The sequence below is a fragment of the Crocodylus siamensis genome, chromosome 1, assembly GCF_052110815.1.
Source record: "Crocodylus siamensis isolate JL-2025a chromosome 1, ASM5211081v1, whole genome shotgun sequence".
Classification (NCBI taxonomy): domain Eukaryota; kingdom Metazoa; phylum Chordata; order Crocodylia; family Crocodylidae; genus Crocodylus; species Crocodylus siamensis.
The window spans coordinates 107,498,328-107,516,775 of record NC_143395.1 but is presented as its reverse complement, the minus strand read 5'-3'; the positions used below and the strand labels follow the sequence as shown (position 1 = coordinate 107,516,775).

Here is an 18,448-nt window from a genome sequence, read left to right as displayed (position 1 = left end):
CACTTAGAAGACAGAAAAAATTTCCTGTGAAACTACAAATAAGGCGACAGTATGTTTCTGCTTAAATCTTGTAACCGGGGGTTACAAGAAATAATGGCCACAAGCTAGAAGAGAGCAGATTTAGATTGGATATTAGGAGGAACTTCTTCACAGTTCGAGTGGCCAAGGTCTGGAACGGGCTCCCAAGGGAGGTGGTGCTCTCCCCTACCCTGGGGGTCTTCAAGCGAAGGCTAGATGTGTATCTAGCTGGGGTATTGTAGGCCCAGCACTCTTTCCTGCTTATGCAGGGGGTCGGACTCGATGATCTATTGAGGTCCCTTCCGACCCTAGCATCTATGAATCTTTGCAGTATCAAAAGTGATGTAATGTCACAACATCTATGGCAGATTTTAAGCACAGAAAAAGTCACAAAAACTAGAGTTGCAGCTCCCAGAGCAACCATAAATCTCTACCAATATACAAATGCATTTTAAATCTTTTTTTAGTGATTCTCACCAAGGATGCCATGGACCCTAGGGCAACATGAGATGCTTTTAAGGATACCACAGGGTACCATGCAGCATTAGCACTATTACATATGCAAACATCTACACAACTCACAGCATAAACCCAGAGGTTTTATATATGAATCCAGTGTCAAATACAAGATAACCCATTGTGGTCCTTCTGAGTTCTTTGCAACAGAAGAATTGTTCTATTATTTTTCTGTACTCAAGAAGCAAGTGAAAGCAAAGACCTGGCATTTTCTGAGGGGTACTCTGAGTCTAAAAAAGGTTGCAAAAAACTATCTGATATAAACTGTTCTGCCTTAAGAGAAGCCATGAGTTAGGCATTTTGTGGACAGCCTGAATTTTCAAATTTATGTGGATTTAATATTCCATCTAGAATTTTGTATTAACATAGTTTTTTGCATTTGTTGTATATTCCAAAAGAATAATAATTGTATTATTATTCTTAGATTTTAAAAAACTGCATTAAGAACTTTAAAAAGATGACTGAAAATAGATTATAAATTAGAATAAGAGCTTTTGTATTCATCAAAGAGCTCCTGTAGTCATATACAAACATAAATTATATTATAGATGCAGGAAATTCAGTTAAACTTACCAAAAAAAAAACTAAGCAAAAATTGAAGAACATAACAGTTTCAGGGTCACACACACCTCTCTCTGCTCAGCAGTGACATCATACAATAGAAACCTAATTATAAGACACACTTAATATTTTGGCCCCTAGATTAGATGATTAAATTAAAATGACTTTAAAAGACAGAGGCTATTTTTTGCCACACACAGGACAAATTAAAGTTAATTTGAGTGCCCTAAATTGTACATTTCCATACCTTAATATTTTTTACTTCTTTTAAATTTATCCTTACCACTGAATTAATCTGGGTTTGTAATACTTATTTTGGAGACAGCTATAGTAATTCTGCAATATATTTTACTTTAAATTACTGATAAAACAGAAACAGGGTTTGAGAATAGTTCTAACAGTTTTGTCTAGTTATATCTTTTTCATTGAAAACTTTATATATGAACAGGAAAGAATCATGGAAAAATGTTGCAATGTGGTATTTTTCAGTATTTGAAAATATGGAGCCATTGGCCTTAATCAATTGTGCAGTCGACAGTGTCTAAAAATGAATATTTAGGATTAATATGGGGACTTATTTGTCATAATCAATCTTTTGTCAGCATACGCCAGTGCGTAATATCTTTTTCTTCAAAGAACTGTACTTTTTCACAATGGCTGCCATCTACTATATGCTCCACAGACCTGAGGCCACAGGCAGTTCTCAAAGTTCAAGATGCCCACTGTCCTCCATAGTTTCCAAGAGGTAGAATGCCCTACGAAAGGGGTATCAAACTCACCTGGCCCCATGGGCCTGAAGAATGCCAGAGGGCTGACCTGTAGGGCTGAATCCAGAGTGTGAAGCCCTCTTATCTGGCCCCTGGGGCTGCTCCTGAAGCTAGAAATTTAGTTGCAGCACTGTTAATTGTCATGGCCCCCAGAGCCACAGCAGCTAACGCTTCTCCTGCCACCAAATTTCTGATTTGTGGGCAGCCCTGCAGAGCAGATGACATGGTTCTGTGCCGCACACTGGATCTGTAGGGCTGCCTACCAGTCCAGAAATTTAGCAAGAGGACAAGTGGTGACAGAGGTGATTGCTGCAGCTCTAATTTGTGAAGGTGCCACTGCTCACCCACTACCCCCTCCAAATTTCCAGACCCGTGAGGAGCCCTGCAGGCCAGATGAGACAGGTTCCTCGAGCCAAATTCCACCTGTGGACCATGTCTTTGACACTCCTATCCCAAGATGAAGACCATTTGTGCTGTCAGAAGGCAAACAATACACTGAGAGGAGCATGTGAATAGGGAGACAGTGGTCATCTTTGCTAAGGGCAACTTGTAGTCTCAGTTGCAGTTAAAGAAATAGAAACAGACATTTTGAAAGAGGACAATTATTCATAGAATTCCCTGAAGATTATTCTTCAGCTGCTTTAGTAGCTTATGCATACAGTTTTCGGGATTTTAAGCTATATGGTAGGTCTTCACTATTCTGTTGTCATGACTATTAGTGGGAAAAAAAGTCTGAGGATAATGGAATTCTTAGAAGATCCAGTTTTGAATGAATCTTTATCTGAAATTCTCAGTCTATTCAGACATTACATGATACAAATTTGGGGAGGATATGGTGTATTTTTCTTGCACAAAATGCAGCAGAATCCCTACTTTCAGATAAAAAATTCAATTCAAGTTTAACTATGGAGCCACAACTGGAAGCCCTAACAAAAGGCTGTAAACTTGGCTAAACTGTACACCTCACTCTTCTTTATAATAATGTTCTTTGCAAGTATGAAGCAATCTATCAGAGCTTTTTCAGTATAGTTCTCTAAAGACACTTAATTTTATTTTCATGTTATTTTCTGAACCATAAAATGTTTGTCTATACTTACATTTCTTTTCTATTTTTTTTTTTACTTATGATACCTGAATTCATTTTAGATCTATTGCCTGAAGATAGGCATTTTTTTTTCTTTCTGGAAATTAAAAAAATCGTCCTAGCATTTGTAATAAATGCTAATTAAAGTAATTCTCCTCCAGTTGTAGCTTAACAGTGTCAACGTATATCAAATTTTCAGCCTTTTTACATTAGATTATTGGAACCATAAAATGAAGACAGCATACAAGCTTAAAACTTTTAGATGATTGTTTTTTGTGTAACAAGATAAGATGGAGAAATATTTTTGCAAATAAATGTCCACAAAGACATTTTTAAGACACTACTGCAATGGTGAAGAGCTTTGGGGTTTTTGCACAAAGTCCATTTGAAACTGGTGAAAGATCCTGTATTCCAGTACAGGAGCTTGGAATCCAAAAGGAGAGAACAGGTATTCTACTGGCATCAGGAGTGTGTTACCCCCCAGCTGTTTTCTTTAGGAACCACGTACTAGAACAGCAAGTCTAGCCTTTCCCTTCTGCTGATACTCCCAACAAGCACAGCTTGTTGATTCCAAATGCGATGTAAGCATCTATCCACTAAAACATGGACAGAGATGGTCAACTAGCTTCATCCATTAGACTTCTAATGAATGGCAATGTGGTCTGAATTCATATAACTGAACCCAGAGGTAGAGTCCTGTACCTTATTTCTTTCCTCTCCTCTTGTTCAAAAATTTTATTTAAAAAAATAAAACTGTTGTCTTTTTTGCATTAAGACCCTCTTTTCTTCAACAGTCTTTTGGTTAAGGTAGGTACAACATATCTCTTCATGGATTCCAATATTAATTTTCACATTTTTACATCTATTTCTTTTTTTCATGGTCAACTATCCCACCCACTCTGTGTAAGTGTTGCTCTTCTGTGAGGAGTGTGTAAACCTATCTTTATGTATCCATAGATGCTTCAAGCAAATCCCAGGACGTTCTTCTCCCCTTGTACTTGGCCTTGGTGAGACCGCAGCTGGAGTACTGGATGACATGGGGCTGCAGACTGGACGTTGCCCACAGGCCTGGGGTTAAACACCCCTCATACAAGTCAATGAGGTGTAAATACTAGTATTTTTCTTTAAAGACTACTGCTGAGAAAAATTACACCAAGACTGGAAACACGAACATTTAAAAGGGAATGATTTGGAAGTGGTCAGTTGTTATTATTTCAAAACAAAACTAATGAATATAACTTATTTATTATTCTCCTTGCAGTCATCCTAGGAAGCTTCCTCAGAAACTTTAACTCCATTGTACTAAAGCATACTGAAAAATCCATGCTGCAAAGAGCTTGCAATCTAACTAAATATAGCAAAGTTTGGGGTTTTTTTGATAAAGGGAACAGTAGATCTCACTGTCATCTGTGGAGTGGGGAGAGGAGAGAGCTAGCCCCAAGAAACTTGGCATTTTGTGTTCAATCCATTTTAAAGCATAAAAATTAAGACAGAGCTCCAAATACCCTGCTGATTAATTGATTTAAGTCTTTATGAAGTTACTTCACAATACATTAATTTATGAGACTATATATATCTTACATAGAAAAAAGTCTTAATATGGGCTCACTCTATATCGCTAATAAAATCATTGCTAGCTGTATCAGGGCTACTGATTAGTCAGGTTACAATTACAGAAGTGCTACTGTCATGTACAACGTAACAGATTAAGCTTAAAATCGAGACGACCCTGTGTTGTCTGAAAAAATTGTGATGTTTTCCGAGAAGAAAAAAAGATAGAGTGTGTATGCAAGACTGAACTCCCTCAAAGAAAGGAGGGGGTGGGAATTCCTTTCCAAACGCATTCAATATAAATAAGATACAAAAGGTAGGATAAATTACTCAAAAACATTCAATGAATCAGTCTCAGCTACCTTCTTATTACGAAACCCTGATTTTCACAAATGGATAAAATAATCTTCAGAATGGTGGGAAAAGGTTCACAAGCAGCATCTGCCAGGGCAGATATCATTCAGAAAGGCCCACTGAGTTAACATTTACACAGCAAAGAATCCATGTATTTGTAGCTGGCTCATGAAAATGGAAAGTCTGCAGTAACAACTTTAAGCAGCAAATACTTGAGTGTATCTGGTTTAAAACATTTTTCTATTAGCATAACAAATAGACACAGTCTCTTGCATATGAACCACAACTATAAAAGAATTCTTCTCATATTTGTATGCGAAAAAGCCAACTTACCTCACAGTAAAATCATAGGAGCAGGAGGCCAATAAAGTTGAATGAAATGGTGAAAACTGAAAGAAATAAAAAGCAAAAGACCTTAGAAACATATGTACAGGACTTGTAGAAATAAAAAAACCTTATATCTTCAGACTGCTATAATAAGTACCACATTCACATTCCAAAAAATGAGTTGTTTAACTGAGCAACCTTAGCATTATACCTTAAACAATGTAAAAGCAGCTAAATGATTCTGGTTGCATTGTATTTACTCTACCTGTCCCTACCACCATTACTATAAACTAAGACTGCACTGGGTTTCCATTACATTTTGCTTTTGGAGTAGTCATGTAGAATGACGCTTTAAGTCTACTTTGGACTGACACCTTGAATATCTTCTCAGTGCAGAAAAAAGTTTTAACTGTGTTATGTGACCATGTTGTTTTTACACATAAAGACATCCCAAAATGTGTCATACTGCAAAGGATGTACACAACGTATTTTTTGGCATCCAGTCCACACTTTGCCTGAAATTCTGTTATTAAAATCAGAATGAAATCTTAAAAGTGACAGCTATACAATAGTCTCGTATTTTTCACCGCACAATGCAGGGTATATCATGGGATAAATTCCACCAGGGACTACACAGTTAGCACATCCAAGATTTCCACCAAAGAGGAAAGCAACAGCGTAGGAATTGCTTATCTCAACTCTGGCTCTTGAACAATTTCCTAGATTTTTTACCTATTTGAATGCTAAATTTCTTGAAAGACAACATAAACGAGTCATTGATATGTCCACTAGCATAACCTAACCTTAAACATTCTTCACATAGGAGTTTCTCTTTTCTTTTTATGAGCTTAGATCTATCAGAAAGGAGACTTGAGAACAGAAAATGAGGAAGGAAGATGTACGGGAGTGTTGAGAGAAAGAAGCAGTAAGTAGTAAGTCCCCCTGGTCTGCTAACCACAACACCCATCCTAACTACAACCTTACCTACAGCTGAGTGAGAATCATGAGGTATCAGACCTCCCCAGATTCTCTAAAAAAAGATGATCTACAGATGTGCTCCAAGTTCAGGGCTCCCTTCCTGCAGCAAATAGGTGGTCAGCAAGGACTGGGGCTTCCTTTCAGTCAACCTTGCCATGTCTGCACAACTGGGGCACAATCCAAAACAATGTCAGAGGACATTACCACAACACAACTGACTATCACCCAGCCCCATTACAGGGATGTCGAGTTACCGATAAAACTCCCATGAGTTCCTCTCCATGAGTTCTCCCCACCCCTTCCTTTGTGAGCTTTACGAGACCACCAGGAGAAGAAAAAAGGGGCACTGAAAACAAGCTAAAATCGGCTAACCAGCCTTCTGACAAAGCTGAAATACAGATCTTAAGAAATTAAAACCTACTGGTGTTAATGAAAACTTAGGAGTGGCTGCCAATGAATCTCCAAAGACTTTCAAGATGGCCTGAAAAGAATTCCCAGAGAGCCCTGGAAGCTCTCATTCTGAGGACATCAGAAAGGTTACAAGAAAGGAAGGGAGTCATCATGAATTCCATCTAATCCCACAAAGCTCCTTTTCTGTGGACCTCAGGAGCATGAATGGAAAGATACAGAGGCTTGAAGGGCAGGACAAGCAGATGCTACATTTCTAGCATGGCTCTCCTGCCTTGGTCACGTACTTCCTGATGAACCAAGAAGACCTGGTCAGAGCTGAGGAGCTCTCATCTCACAGGTCTTGAGGACCTATAATTACCTTAACTATAGCCTTCTGTCTCCTCCTTTCTTGCACAATTTCCTTCCACCTTGTTAATCTTCGCCTATCCCTTCCAGATCAGTTTTTACATTATCTTCCCATAATTGCCTTGGTGTACTTTGAGGTCCTATACCCTCTACCTCAACTTCCAAAAATCTGCCTTTCATACCTTTTCTTGTCTAGTCTTACAATATGCCCTGCCCATTTCATTCTTTACATTCATATTTTGCTCACAATATCAGTTTTTTTGTAGAGGTCCACAAGTTTTTGATGATATCTTCTCCATACTGTTTTTTGTATTACAGCAAATATTTTCCTTATCACTCTGTTCTCAAACAAGTTGCAGCCTTTTCCTATTTGCTTTTGTCTGCATCCAAGATTCACATTCGTAGAAAAGGTCAGGTTAAATAATTGCATTACAAAGCTGGTGTGCTGGCAGTGTCATAGCTGTGCCAGCTCCCTGAACTGGTGGAGTTAATGCAGTCATCACTTGCTCTATTGCTGCCAGAATGAGTCCTCAATGGACTTCCAAACACCAGGATTTGGCAGTAGGCCTCCACCCACTTGACCTGCCCCCAAATTCCCAGCCTCTCCAAAAGCCCCTGCAAGCCAAATCACACAACTTTGTGGGTCAGACCCCTGCTCTAAAGCATTTGCTATTTGCCACTGTCAGAGAAAGGAAACTGGGTTAGACAGACCCTTGGTGGACCCAGTAGAACAGTCTTTATGTTCTTACTTATCAACTAGAAAAGCCCAAGTTTAGGCAGCTCTTTTTCCGCTAAAGAACAAGGACAAAATGAGCTTTTTAAAATGTTTACTATCTCTACTAGTTGGGTGTTATAATTTCAGTTTTATGAGTTTCATAGATCTTCAAGCCAGAAGAGATTACCATATCATTCGGTTCTGTGCGATGGAATATTTCATCTACATATCCTCTTGGATCAAACAGTTTCAGTCCTTAGTAGACTGAGCTACATATGACAAGCAAAGACATGGAGACACAGATGCCACCTATGCCTGAGACTGCTAAAATGTCAGGAAACTGTTTAAGTGATATGCTCGGATGATCTCAGCTGGTGAACCATGCCTCCTACTGCAAAGGAAACCAGAAAGCTATCAACGTTCCTAACAACAGGACTTGGAAGAAAAGTTTTTTTACACTCCAAACTGGTTACTAGTAAATCCTAAGCACTTAAGAAAGGGAACTTTCTCTACCACCACTGGTCTACCTGGTTGAGTTTTACTTCAAAATTAAATTAATCTAACCTTACAATTTCTGCCATGAGTCTTAAGCCTTGGTCAACAAGGTTAAGAAATCTCCCACTATTTCTTGTTCAAACTTCTGCAGAGTTGCTTATCAAATACACTTCAATTGCAGAAGCTGGAGAGGAAGATTCTACCTCTGCTCTAGTTCTAACTAGGTTTGTCCAACCGGCAGTGCATGAGGCATTAAATTGCAGCCCTTGGGCTTTCACCCAGCTGCCACTACTTCCTTTGCTACAGAAGCAGCTGAGGGCACTAAGCTCTTTCTCCTTCCAGCTTACCCTTCCCTGCCCCAGTGGGCAGGGCAGGGCAGGGCAGTGTAGCACAGGCTATGGTACTGCAGGAGCTTGTGGCACAGGGCATCTGGGAGGCATGGTGCAGCAGAGAAGCCTTTGCCAGTGAGCTGAGGATGAGGCAGAGCACCTGGGCACACACTGCAATGGGTGCAAGGGGTGCAGGGGACACTCAGGTGTGGCAGGCCAGTAGGGGGTGCTCCTGCACTAAGCCACCCACCTCACTGAGCCCAACCACTCTCCAGGCTCCGAATGTCTACCTGGGGGCGCCTCACACCTGGCCAACCCCCTTGGAGCACACCTGCTAGTCTGGGGGTAGAGCTGCCATCACCCAGGGATGGGCTTTATCCTGGCTCTGCACCCCTTCTGAAATGCAGGCCTAGTAGCCCTCGAGGGTACTTGACTCACTTCAAGAACTTGGGGTGCTTCCCTCAGTCAGAAGCACAAGTGGTGGTCTCCCTTAGTCAGCTGAACCAAGGGGACCCAAGGCATAATCTAGACCCATTCTCAATAAGTCTCCCATGCTAGGTACAAAGGAGAACTTTATTGGTTACAAGGAGTAGGGTTGGAATAGGGTACAGAGTTGAGTAGTATCAGAGAAATCCCACAGAGCAAACAGGATGACTAGAGTAGCCTTTGATCACTCATCTGAGTTACTGCAAGCTATATATCTAGTTAGATCTCAGGTAGCTTTCTCACAAGTATCATCCAGAGGCAGGTGGAGATTTCCTCTGGAGGCAGGCAGTTCCTTCACCATGAGTTCTGAGAGAGAGAGCAGGTTTCAGATAGTTCAGCTCCTCTCTCTCTAAGTTTTCCTCATGGCTGCTGCCCTCCTCCTCCTGGGCAGTCCTTAACTTATATAGCCCTTATGACCTCATTTACCTGGTCCAATGGAGGCCAGCACCTGTTGGCTGTCAGCCAACCAGAAATGCATCACTGGTTGCTGGGCAGACTGGCAGTTCCTAGCTCCCCAGGGTGCCCAAGCCCCTTACCCAATTATGTGATGGCAGTCATGTAGGCAGAGGGCGTGGGTTTCCCCCCTCCCTCAGAAATGTATTCAGTTCAGGTTACCTAAAGAGATAGGGTAAGGTATGTATCCTCTGCTGGGCTCATCCTAACCAAACTGTCACAGAGCAGAGTTTTTGGGGAGTAACAGAGGTGGCCTTCTGCCACACCAGGTGCACAGTGGGGAGGAGCTAAGACAGCATGAAGTACAGCAAAGGAATGCATAGTGCAGTGTGATTTTGGGCACTGGGACGTGTGGTGCAATAGGAAGACAGGAAGTGCAATGGGGGTGGTGGCAAGAGGATGCATGGTGCTGCAGAAGGATTTGGGATGCGGCAGGGGAACACACGATATAGTGGGAAGAGGTGCTGGGGTGCATACACAGTGCAGCAAAAGGGGCCGAGGGTCATATGATGTTCAGGCCTAGGGGCCCATGGACCCACCAAGGTGGCCCCCTACTAATGCAGCCTGCACAATATGAGCCTCCTGCCCACTTAAAAATTGAACTACCTGTTCTAATTTAACAATGAGGGCAATGGGGAGAACAGGAGGGAAAACTGGGCCTTAGCTGTGAAGCTACCCCAAGGGTACACTTGCCGCTCCATATTAATGTTCCTCACACTTAAAATGCCTATGCACATTAATATATGCACAAACACACATTCACATCAAGCTCTAATCTGACACACAAATGCTATCACCTTTAGGGTGGAAGGAAGCAACCATTAAACAATAATACAGCACAGTTTTAAAAAGATTAAGGGAGTATACTGTATCCAGCTGAACCTAATGGAATAACTAAGAAAAGCCACAGTTGTTTCCTCCCTACCACTATCCTCTATATTTTTTCACATGAAAAAGACCTCGAGGCCTCCGTCACTCTCAGCATATGAACAGCTTTTGAATACCAAAATGCTTCCACTGATACTTTAATAGAAAGTAAATGATAGGGCAGTGCAAATAAAACAAACTTACTTTTACTCTTCTAACAGCATATGTATGGCCAAAGAGGTTGAACACTGGATGCCTGACATTCCTCAAATCCCAACCTTTCAAACTACAGTCAACTGCTCCAGTTACCAGCAAGTTCTGAAGATTTAAAACAAAAGCCACAGACACACTTGAACAAGCTTAATATTAAAGTTGCCATGATAACTGTTAAGTGAATTGTTTGGCTATGAAAGTCAGATGAAAGCATGCTATGAATGTAACACATGTAAGCCAGGAAGGAGGCCTCCAGTGTACAAATTAAAAAGAAAGTAAAATATAAGTTTTAAATAAATCTGTCAACCCTGCAAACATCATCTACCAAAGATTAATTTATTTTTTTTTAAACACACATTCATCCCTGGGAGTCATTCTTCTGGGTCTGAGCTCTTGTTAAGGACTGAAAATAATCTAACCAGTCACTGTACATGATTGTTATCCCATATAAATAAAACTGACACTGATGTAGCAGTAAAAAAAACTTTTACCCTTTAATAACAGCAGTTCATTAAGGAATGTTTGCAGTAATTTGGCACAACACATTATACCTCATCATACTTGCACCAGTCACAGCTCAAGATCTCAGCCTGGTGTGCTGGAATCACTACTTTGACTCCTGGTGTTTTCACATCCCAAACTCTTAAAGTCTGATCACCTGAAACAAAATAAATTCTGGTAAGTCAAATGTGAACTACTTCAAATCCATTAGTACTTGTTAGTTAAGTACAACAATTTCCTAAGCTTCTACCAAAGATAGAACCTGGCATGAAAAAATTGCGGGCCAAATAAGCTAGATATATAATACATGCGATGCACAGAAAAAAAAAAAACAAAGAAGAGATTAAGCAGTTTATTATTATTGTAACCATTTAATTACCAAGATAAGAGTAGGGATTAGTTTAAGTGAATTGCTAACATCTCTGTGATTGTTTAATAAAGTCTTCAATTTGAGAAAAAACATGAAGTAAAATTTTCAGAAGGTTTCAAGACCTTGTGTCCCATTTTCAGAAAAGGAACAAGGACCAGATCAAAATATTATGGGTATCTAAATTAGTTTTGTTGAGCTGAAGTGGCTGCATCACAAAAGAACTATCAAGATTGAACCAGACTCAGTGGCCTTAAAACCACTTAGGTATATATCCACTAGGCATCTTCATTTTGGACTGAAAAGCTCCTTAGGTCTGATGCTTGGGCTACTGCACATCCTCAGAAGTAACCAATTATCGTCATTGCAGGGGATAATCTTTTGTAGGGGATGCCTAAGTCTACAATTCTTTAAGTGGAGATGGAGCACACCCAGCAACTGTTTGATGCTGACAGCATACATGCAGCACACTACAAAATATAGCTGATGAAAAAGGAGGCATTGCTGTTGCTCATGTTCACCATTTATCAAAAACACCCACAAAAAACAAAAGGGACAAGCACTCATCCCAGAAGTGGGAGAACTGAGTTATAGACCTACCTCATCATGAGGGGATTTGAACCCATGGCTTCTGATTTCCTGAGGAATGCCCCTACCACTTGGCTATGGTTAGGGGACCCTACAATCCTTCTTGATGAAACCTGTCCACTGGCAATTGAAAAGGCAAGATTCATGGGACCAGAAAGAAACCAAGCAAGGAGTGTGACACTAGTGTAATGCTTGTGGCACAGCTATGAATTGGAGTATTCCAGTCTCTGCTACCAGGGTATTTTTTAAACTAATGATTGACTAACTCAAAATGCAAGAGGCTAGATTTCAGAGTCACACTCCCTCTTTTTTGATCTCCTTCTGGCCCCACAACTTATACACTTGCATGCTCAATGGGCAAACTTCAGCAAGAGAGGGGAGGGTAGCAAAACTGTCATGGTTCACAGCTTCACAGTTAGGGAACTCTCCTAGGAAGTAGGAGCTGTGGGTTTGGATCCACCCAGGGTGGGGAAGACACAGAAGCCAAGTTTCCCATTCCTGGGTAAATGTTCTTAGAACTAGATTACTGGACAAAGATGGACACTCATAGCTGTGTTCAAAAGTGAAGTGAGTGCTGGCAGCAGCAAAGGTACTTTGCTTTATACTGAACTCAATACTGATGTCAGGTAGGTATCTTCCCACCAGGTGCTTGGGATCCAGTGAGAAGTCTGCAGCATCTGCCTTGCAGCTCTAAGTTAGATGCTTAAGCTTTTGAGGACTGAAGTTCAGACACGCATGTAGGGTAAATAGAAGTGCCTCCCTCTTCAGCACCTGAATCATCCTTGAGAGGCATTTAGTTCTTCACATTCATTGTGCAGAAATCCTAATTGCCTAGGCCTGACAATCCTGATCGCTTCCAAGGTAGGTGCTTATGTTTAGACTCCTGAATGGAACTGCTTACAAGGTGAAATTGGATCTGGCTTTTGGGTACTAGGGACCATGGCTCAGGTTCAACAAGGGACTTCATCAAGTTGATGCTGTATGCTGAAATATAAAATTTAAGCATGTGCATTCAAGACTGTAATTGAGAGCTCAAGTTTGGCATCCTAGGTCTCTTCTTGGGCAACTTGGAGTCAGAATTCACAGCAGTTGGTATGCTTGCTGGAGGACGCACATGTAAGACAAAAGAAAGGGTGTGGAGAGTAGTAGGGAAGGGAAATCCTGCCTTTCTCCAAGATTACAAGCAATTCCCAGCAGCTCTGAGTTAGGTATTTTTGTTCATGGGGGATTCATAAACTGAAAGCCCTTCTTAGGCTCACTTCTAAGATCTTGTAAGACCATGCCCTGTCTGAATCACAACTGGAGGAAAGGAGACGCAACTGAAGAGAGCACCTAGGTGCCCGACTGAGCAGCCTACCTTCTGCCCAGCAACCTAGTTACTAAAATACTCACCTAGGAAATGGGAGACCTGTATTCTACGCCTTCCTAAACATGAGGAGCTTGAACATCTCCCACTTCCCAGGAAAGGTCCCTAACCACCAAGTTATGGGTTGAGCTAAGCTATGGATATCGTGCTGAGGCTGGGCTAATGGATTCTCACCCTTGCTCCTACAACTGCTTATTCGTTTTGCATGAAATACTGATTGGATAAAAATGCATAAACAAAATTCTGGATCTCATGTGAATGGAGACATCTAACGTGCAGTTTGAGTTAGGTGCCTAACCACCAAAGAAAGGCAGGAGTTTTGATATGCTTGTGTGCTTAGCATTGTCTAGGCAACTTTAGGCTTCCCATATCACCCTTTGGAGGAATTTATCCCTTCCTCATTAACTGTGGGGAGTACCTAGATGCCTAACGCTAAATCAGAGACACCCAAGACTCCCCACAGACAGTATAGGGATCCTAAGTACCTAACCCTATCAGTCTGAATAGCTTTCCTGGGACCAGGTGCCCACTTCTGAAGTGTTGTAATGGCTAAGCATGGCTGGCTAGGTGACCAATCTGGATTTGGTCTTATGTGACAAGACAACTCCAGCTTTGCCAATCCTACTTGCTCTAACAGGACATATTTGATTTGGGCTTAAGCTTCCCTATGATATAACAGGCTTAAAGATATTTTTTTATACTTGAATGGGGCTTGCAATCAGATAATACAGATTTCAAGGAGCACTTCATAATTTACAAACCACAGTACTTATAAGACACCTTTAATTTTTATAAATGAATCTATATATAAATGAATCCATATGAGCTAAGATTAACTGCAAAGGGTATGGATGAAAGTAGCAAGTTTAGGTCCAAGATTATTTGGAAAACTACCACCGTTAGCCAATAAAAGATTGGCAGAACATATCCAATCTTCCTGATGGTGGTCAAAATGCTGACTATGCAAAACAGATTATTTGAGACCTAGTAGTCTGGAAGTAACGCAAGACTGCATATACAGCTTTAGTGCCAACCAGAATTAATAACATCAATGCCTGGAACTCTGATATCCTGCTTTCTTATACGATGCCTGGTGACCTTGCTATTGAACCTTTTAGTCAATGAAAGTCAGCATGAAAGCCAAAACTAGTTCTACTTTTCCCAGCTTAGTTTCAGACAGAAGTGGCAGACAAGAGGTTGTACTCTCACCACTTTTTTTAATCCTTGAGTAACACAGTAAGAAAAACAGAGTGCAACAAAGACAAAGTTTCTGAAATATGGTCTCGTTCAATAAGGGCCATCACTAACATACACCCCCCCAAATTAAGTAAAACTAAAGGTAGTCTTAAATTTCCTGTTAGCATCAAGCCACCTCTCTTAGGCAACAAAATGCTGCTGGTTTGTGGGGTGGTTACTGAACATTGTTTTGTCAGTGCATAGCATTTTCCCTACCTGGAATTTCCAAAACCTATGTTAAAATTAAAAAAGAAGTACACTAGACAGCATGCACCTCCCTGATGAAAACTCCTAAAAGAGATACTCAAGCTATGGACACATTTGTAATGCTGCAACTGCCCTTGTAGAGCTTTAAAAAGTGGGCATTCTCACAGTCACAACATCTGTAGCATGAGTAAAATAGCAAATCTGCATTAAAAATGTTCCTTTTTCAAAGAGGAACTTCTCTATAGTACTACGTCTTGTAATGCCACATGGAACATGTAGACAGTTACATGCAGCGCTATAGGAGGTCTCTGGGACTCCTTGCATCTCACAGTCCTCCACTCTCCTTCCCACCCACACCCCCCAAGTGAGAAAAGAGCAGAAGTAGCTAGCTTCCTGATAGCCTGTCAGCTGCAGCAAGCTGCATGGAAGCCTGCTGGGATGCTGGAAGGCTGCTACCACCAACCCTTTATTGCCCCCTGGCTGGAGAGCACATCCTTGAGATGACTCTGTAGTACACCAGTCTGGGGGCACTTTATAGTGCTACAAATGAATGTGTGTCCATGGCCTAAGTTGGAAGTATACACTTAATCCATAAGTGTACAATTACCAGAAGACCTGAACTCCACTTAATTTCCATCAAGGGACTAGGTTTATGTGGGACTTAAGTGGTGGGTCAGTTTTATGTTGGCAAATTGCCCGGGGTGAATTTCACCCAGATCTATAAACCAGAGTCTACTGAGACGAGAACCAGTTAGTGCAATCAATACTGAACTATGCTGAGGTACACAATTCAGCATGGCTAGGTACTTAAGAGATTAATGAAAAGCAACTATCTGAAGAGAGAAAGCGCTCCAGCCAGCACAGCTACAAATTAGTTTTTGTGCAAGCAAGTACTGTTACCTTAAAGAGTTTCACTTAAAATGATGAAAGTGGTTTTGTAAACACTAATACACGGAATCTGACCCTGTTCTAACTGATATGTAGATAGGAAAAAATAGAGAAAAATAAGCTTTAATCAACTAAAGGAAAGAGTTATCAGTAAGTGATACTAGGAACAGAAATATTTAAGTACAATATCCCCCCAAAAAACATAATAAAATTTACTATATATTTGTCCAAAGACCACAACTTAACGTTAATCCAGTTTCATAACACTGCTTGGGGCATATGTATCATCTTTATTTAACAGAGGAAGCTGGAGAACAGAAATACTAAGATATTTGCTCCGATCCATGTTGAATCCTAGTTCCTGACTTGTATTAAAGATAAGTGTTAGGATTACTTGCATACACACAACACATTCATTAAAAGACCATATTTGTATAAAGCCCGTCTTTACAGAGACTATCTAGCACAGTGTGCTGCAGGCCAGATTGACTTCGTTTTGGTCAGAGATGGGCAGATGTGCATGTGCTAGGAACCAGCTGCAGCTGGTGCTTTTCCTAGCCAGTAGCAGGGGAACAGTGCCTGAAGGTGGTAGTTTTCCCCATGGTGGCAGGGAAAAGCAACTGCTGATGGAGCCCCCCACCACCCCATGCTGCTGAAACCCAACAACTTCAGGCAAGATCAAATGGCTCTATGGGCCACACTCAGCCATTGGGCTTTAGATTGCCAATCTCTGGTTTAGAAAATAAGTAAACACAGCTTACATATACAACTGCAGTTTCATGGTTACATTCTTCAGTCTGATATAAAACACACTCGAGTTATAATAAGAAAAAAGTTATAATCAAAGAAGTTTTGACTTAGTCCAAGTTAAACCAAAACAGATTTTTTTTCATTGAATAATATACTCTTCCATGCAGCGCCCCCCCCAGGGCTTCCTTCACCCTTCCAAAAAACCCACAAAAGCAGTTTTGGGAAGAGGGGAAGAAAACTACAAGCTAGTCAACAATTTGAGTTTCCAACAAAAAAGGAAAAATATCTGCATTTAATTTTCAGAAACAACCATATTTGTTTTGATATTTTCTAAGCAAAAAATTGAAATTACTTTCTCATTTCAAAATTAACCTACATTTAAAGCAAGAAAAACTAAAAATAACATTATATGGCTCAAAACTAAAATGTTACATTTCAGATTGTCCTGAATAGAAGTTTTCATTTGGAAATCAGAGGGAAAAGTCTATTATTCCCACAACTCTACTCAAAATCTCTTGAAGTACATAGATCTTCTGTAAAGACAAATCACTGTTTTCTTGTTCTGCATTTTACTAGCTGATAATTTCTGAACTAATACTTAACTTGAGAACCACATCCAGCAAAGGCTACATATAATCGTACCATGGTTGGCAAACACCATAAATACAATGCCAAACTCATTTCTTGTAGAGTATTTCAAGACAGACTGAAAAAAATCAGAGATTCATTTAGTCAAACTTATTCAGCACAAGACACAGATAAATTCCACACTGGAGCAATGCGTCTTGAGGTAATGTACTTCAAATGAAAATGCCTACTGAATTTCATCAAATATTTGTTTTGACACCAGAAAGTAAGCAAGTACATTATATTTTAATAGCATCTAGTACAAAGTTTATCAGTATTGCAATGAGCATATGCCAAATTACATATAGTAACATGACCGTCAATTTATTTTTTAAAGGCCTAAGATCTAGAGAAAATAAGTACATGCTAATTAAAGCATGTTATTCTTCCATCTCTTAAAGGTTTTAGTCTCCAGAAACTCATCATTCATCCCAATTCTAGCAATTGCTATTTACATAAATAGCAATTGCTATTTATATTTAGCACATTAAGTGCCTCCAAACAAGCACAATGAACTTCCTAGGAAGCATATAAAAAAGAAAATAGCACAAGTCAGCCTTTACAATGCTTTATGAATATCTCAGGAACTTGTATCATCCTATCCTCACTGTATTATTTGAAATTAGAGAGCTATGCACTTTGGTTTTGTGGAAACCAAAATAAACCCAAATAGGCTGGTATTTTTATTTTTCCCTTCCCCCAAATGTTTTGCCACTTCTGCAGCATAAATAAAAGTAAAGTTCAGTTTTACTTCACCATCTCTCAATAAAAAGACCTTCAGGTTATAACTGCATTGAAAGCTCTTTTGTCAGTATTCACCACATCAGTTGTCTCTAACTCATGGGTCCTAGATAATGTGTTGTCAGTGACACCCTCTAACAGTGCTCATGGACACAGGTAATTAAATAGCTAAAACTGAGAGCTGATGAAGACAGCAAAGTGAGATTTTGTCCACGGTGCTTTACTTACTCTGTAGACTGCCCACAGGCTAGGGAAGTGTGGGTATCACTGTACAGTCTCTAAAAACAAGGAAGGTCACTATTATGTGACAAAGCTACTCTCGTCAAACCACAATTTGGGAACTCCTGGCTTATGCAGTGTGTTTACTAAAAGTACATTTTCCAAGATAAGTCAAAGATTAACTTTTTTAAAATGGTTTAAGTATGTATGTACTAGTAAAGTTAGTTAATGCAGTCATCAGGATGGAATGACAGTGACAGGGCTGCTGATACTCTTTAAAGATAAAACATAAGTGCTCAATTTAACAAAGCATGGGGAGTGAATTTATGTATTTAATCATAAGCCATGAAAGCTGCAGATCTATAACACTTCTGCCTATGCATGTAAAGTTTCACAGTGAAGACCACACCTCCTTGTGAGTCTTCCAGGAGGTGTTTTCAGTCTGAAAAATATTTCCTTGTGCAAAGGCTACAATTATTTGAGCTAAC

At 40.2% G+C, this 18,448-nt stretch overlaps 1 protein-coding gene across 1 annotated transcript in view; it reads right to left on the bottom strand.

Moving 5' to 3' along the window:
• PEX7 (peroxisomal biogenesis factor 7) overlaps positions 1-18,448 on the bottom strand; it is a 73,648-nt gene that overhangs the window by 31,596 nt on the left and 23,604 nt on the right. Inside the window, exons 6-8 of the mRNA XM_090040096.1 lie at positions 11,022-11,128; positions 10,462-10,575; positions 5,185-5,240 (exon numbers count right to left, since the gene is read on the bottom strand). Of these exons, the coding sequence (XP_089896222.1) occupies positions 5,185-5,240; positions 10,462-10,575; positions 11,022-11,128 (277 nt within the window). The remainder of the gene's footprint in view (positions 1-5,184; positions 5,241-10,461; positions 10,576-11,021; positions 11,129-18,448) is intronic.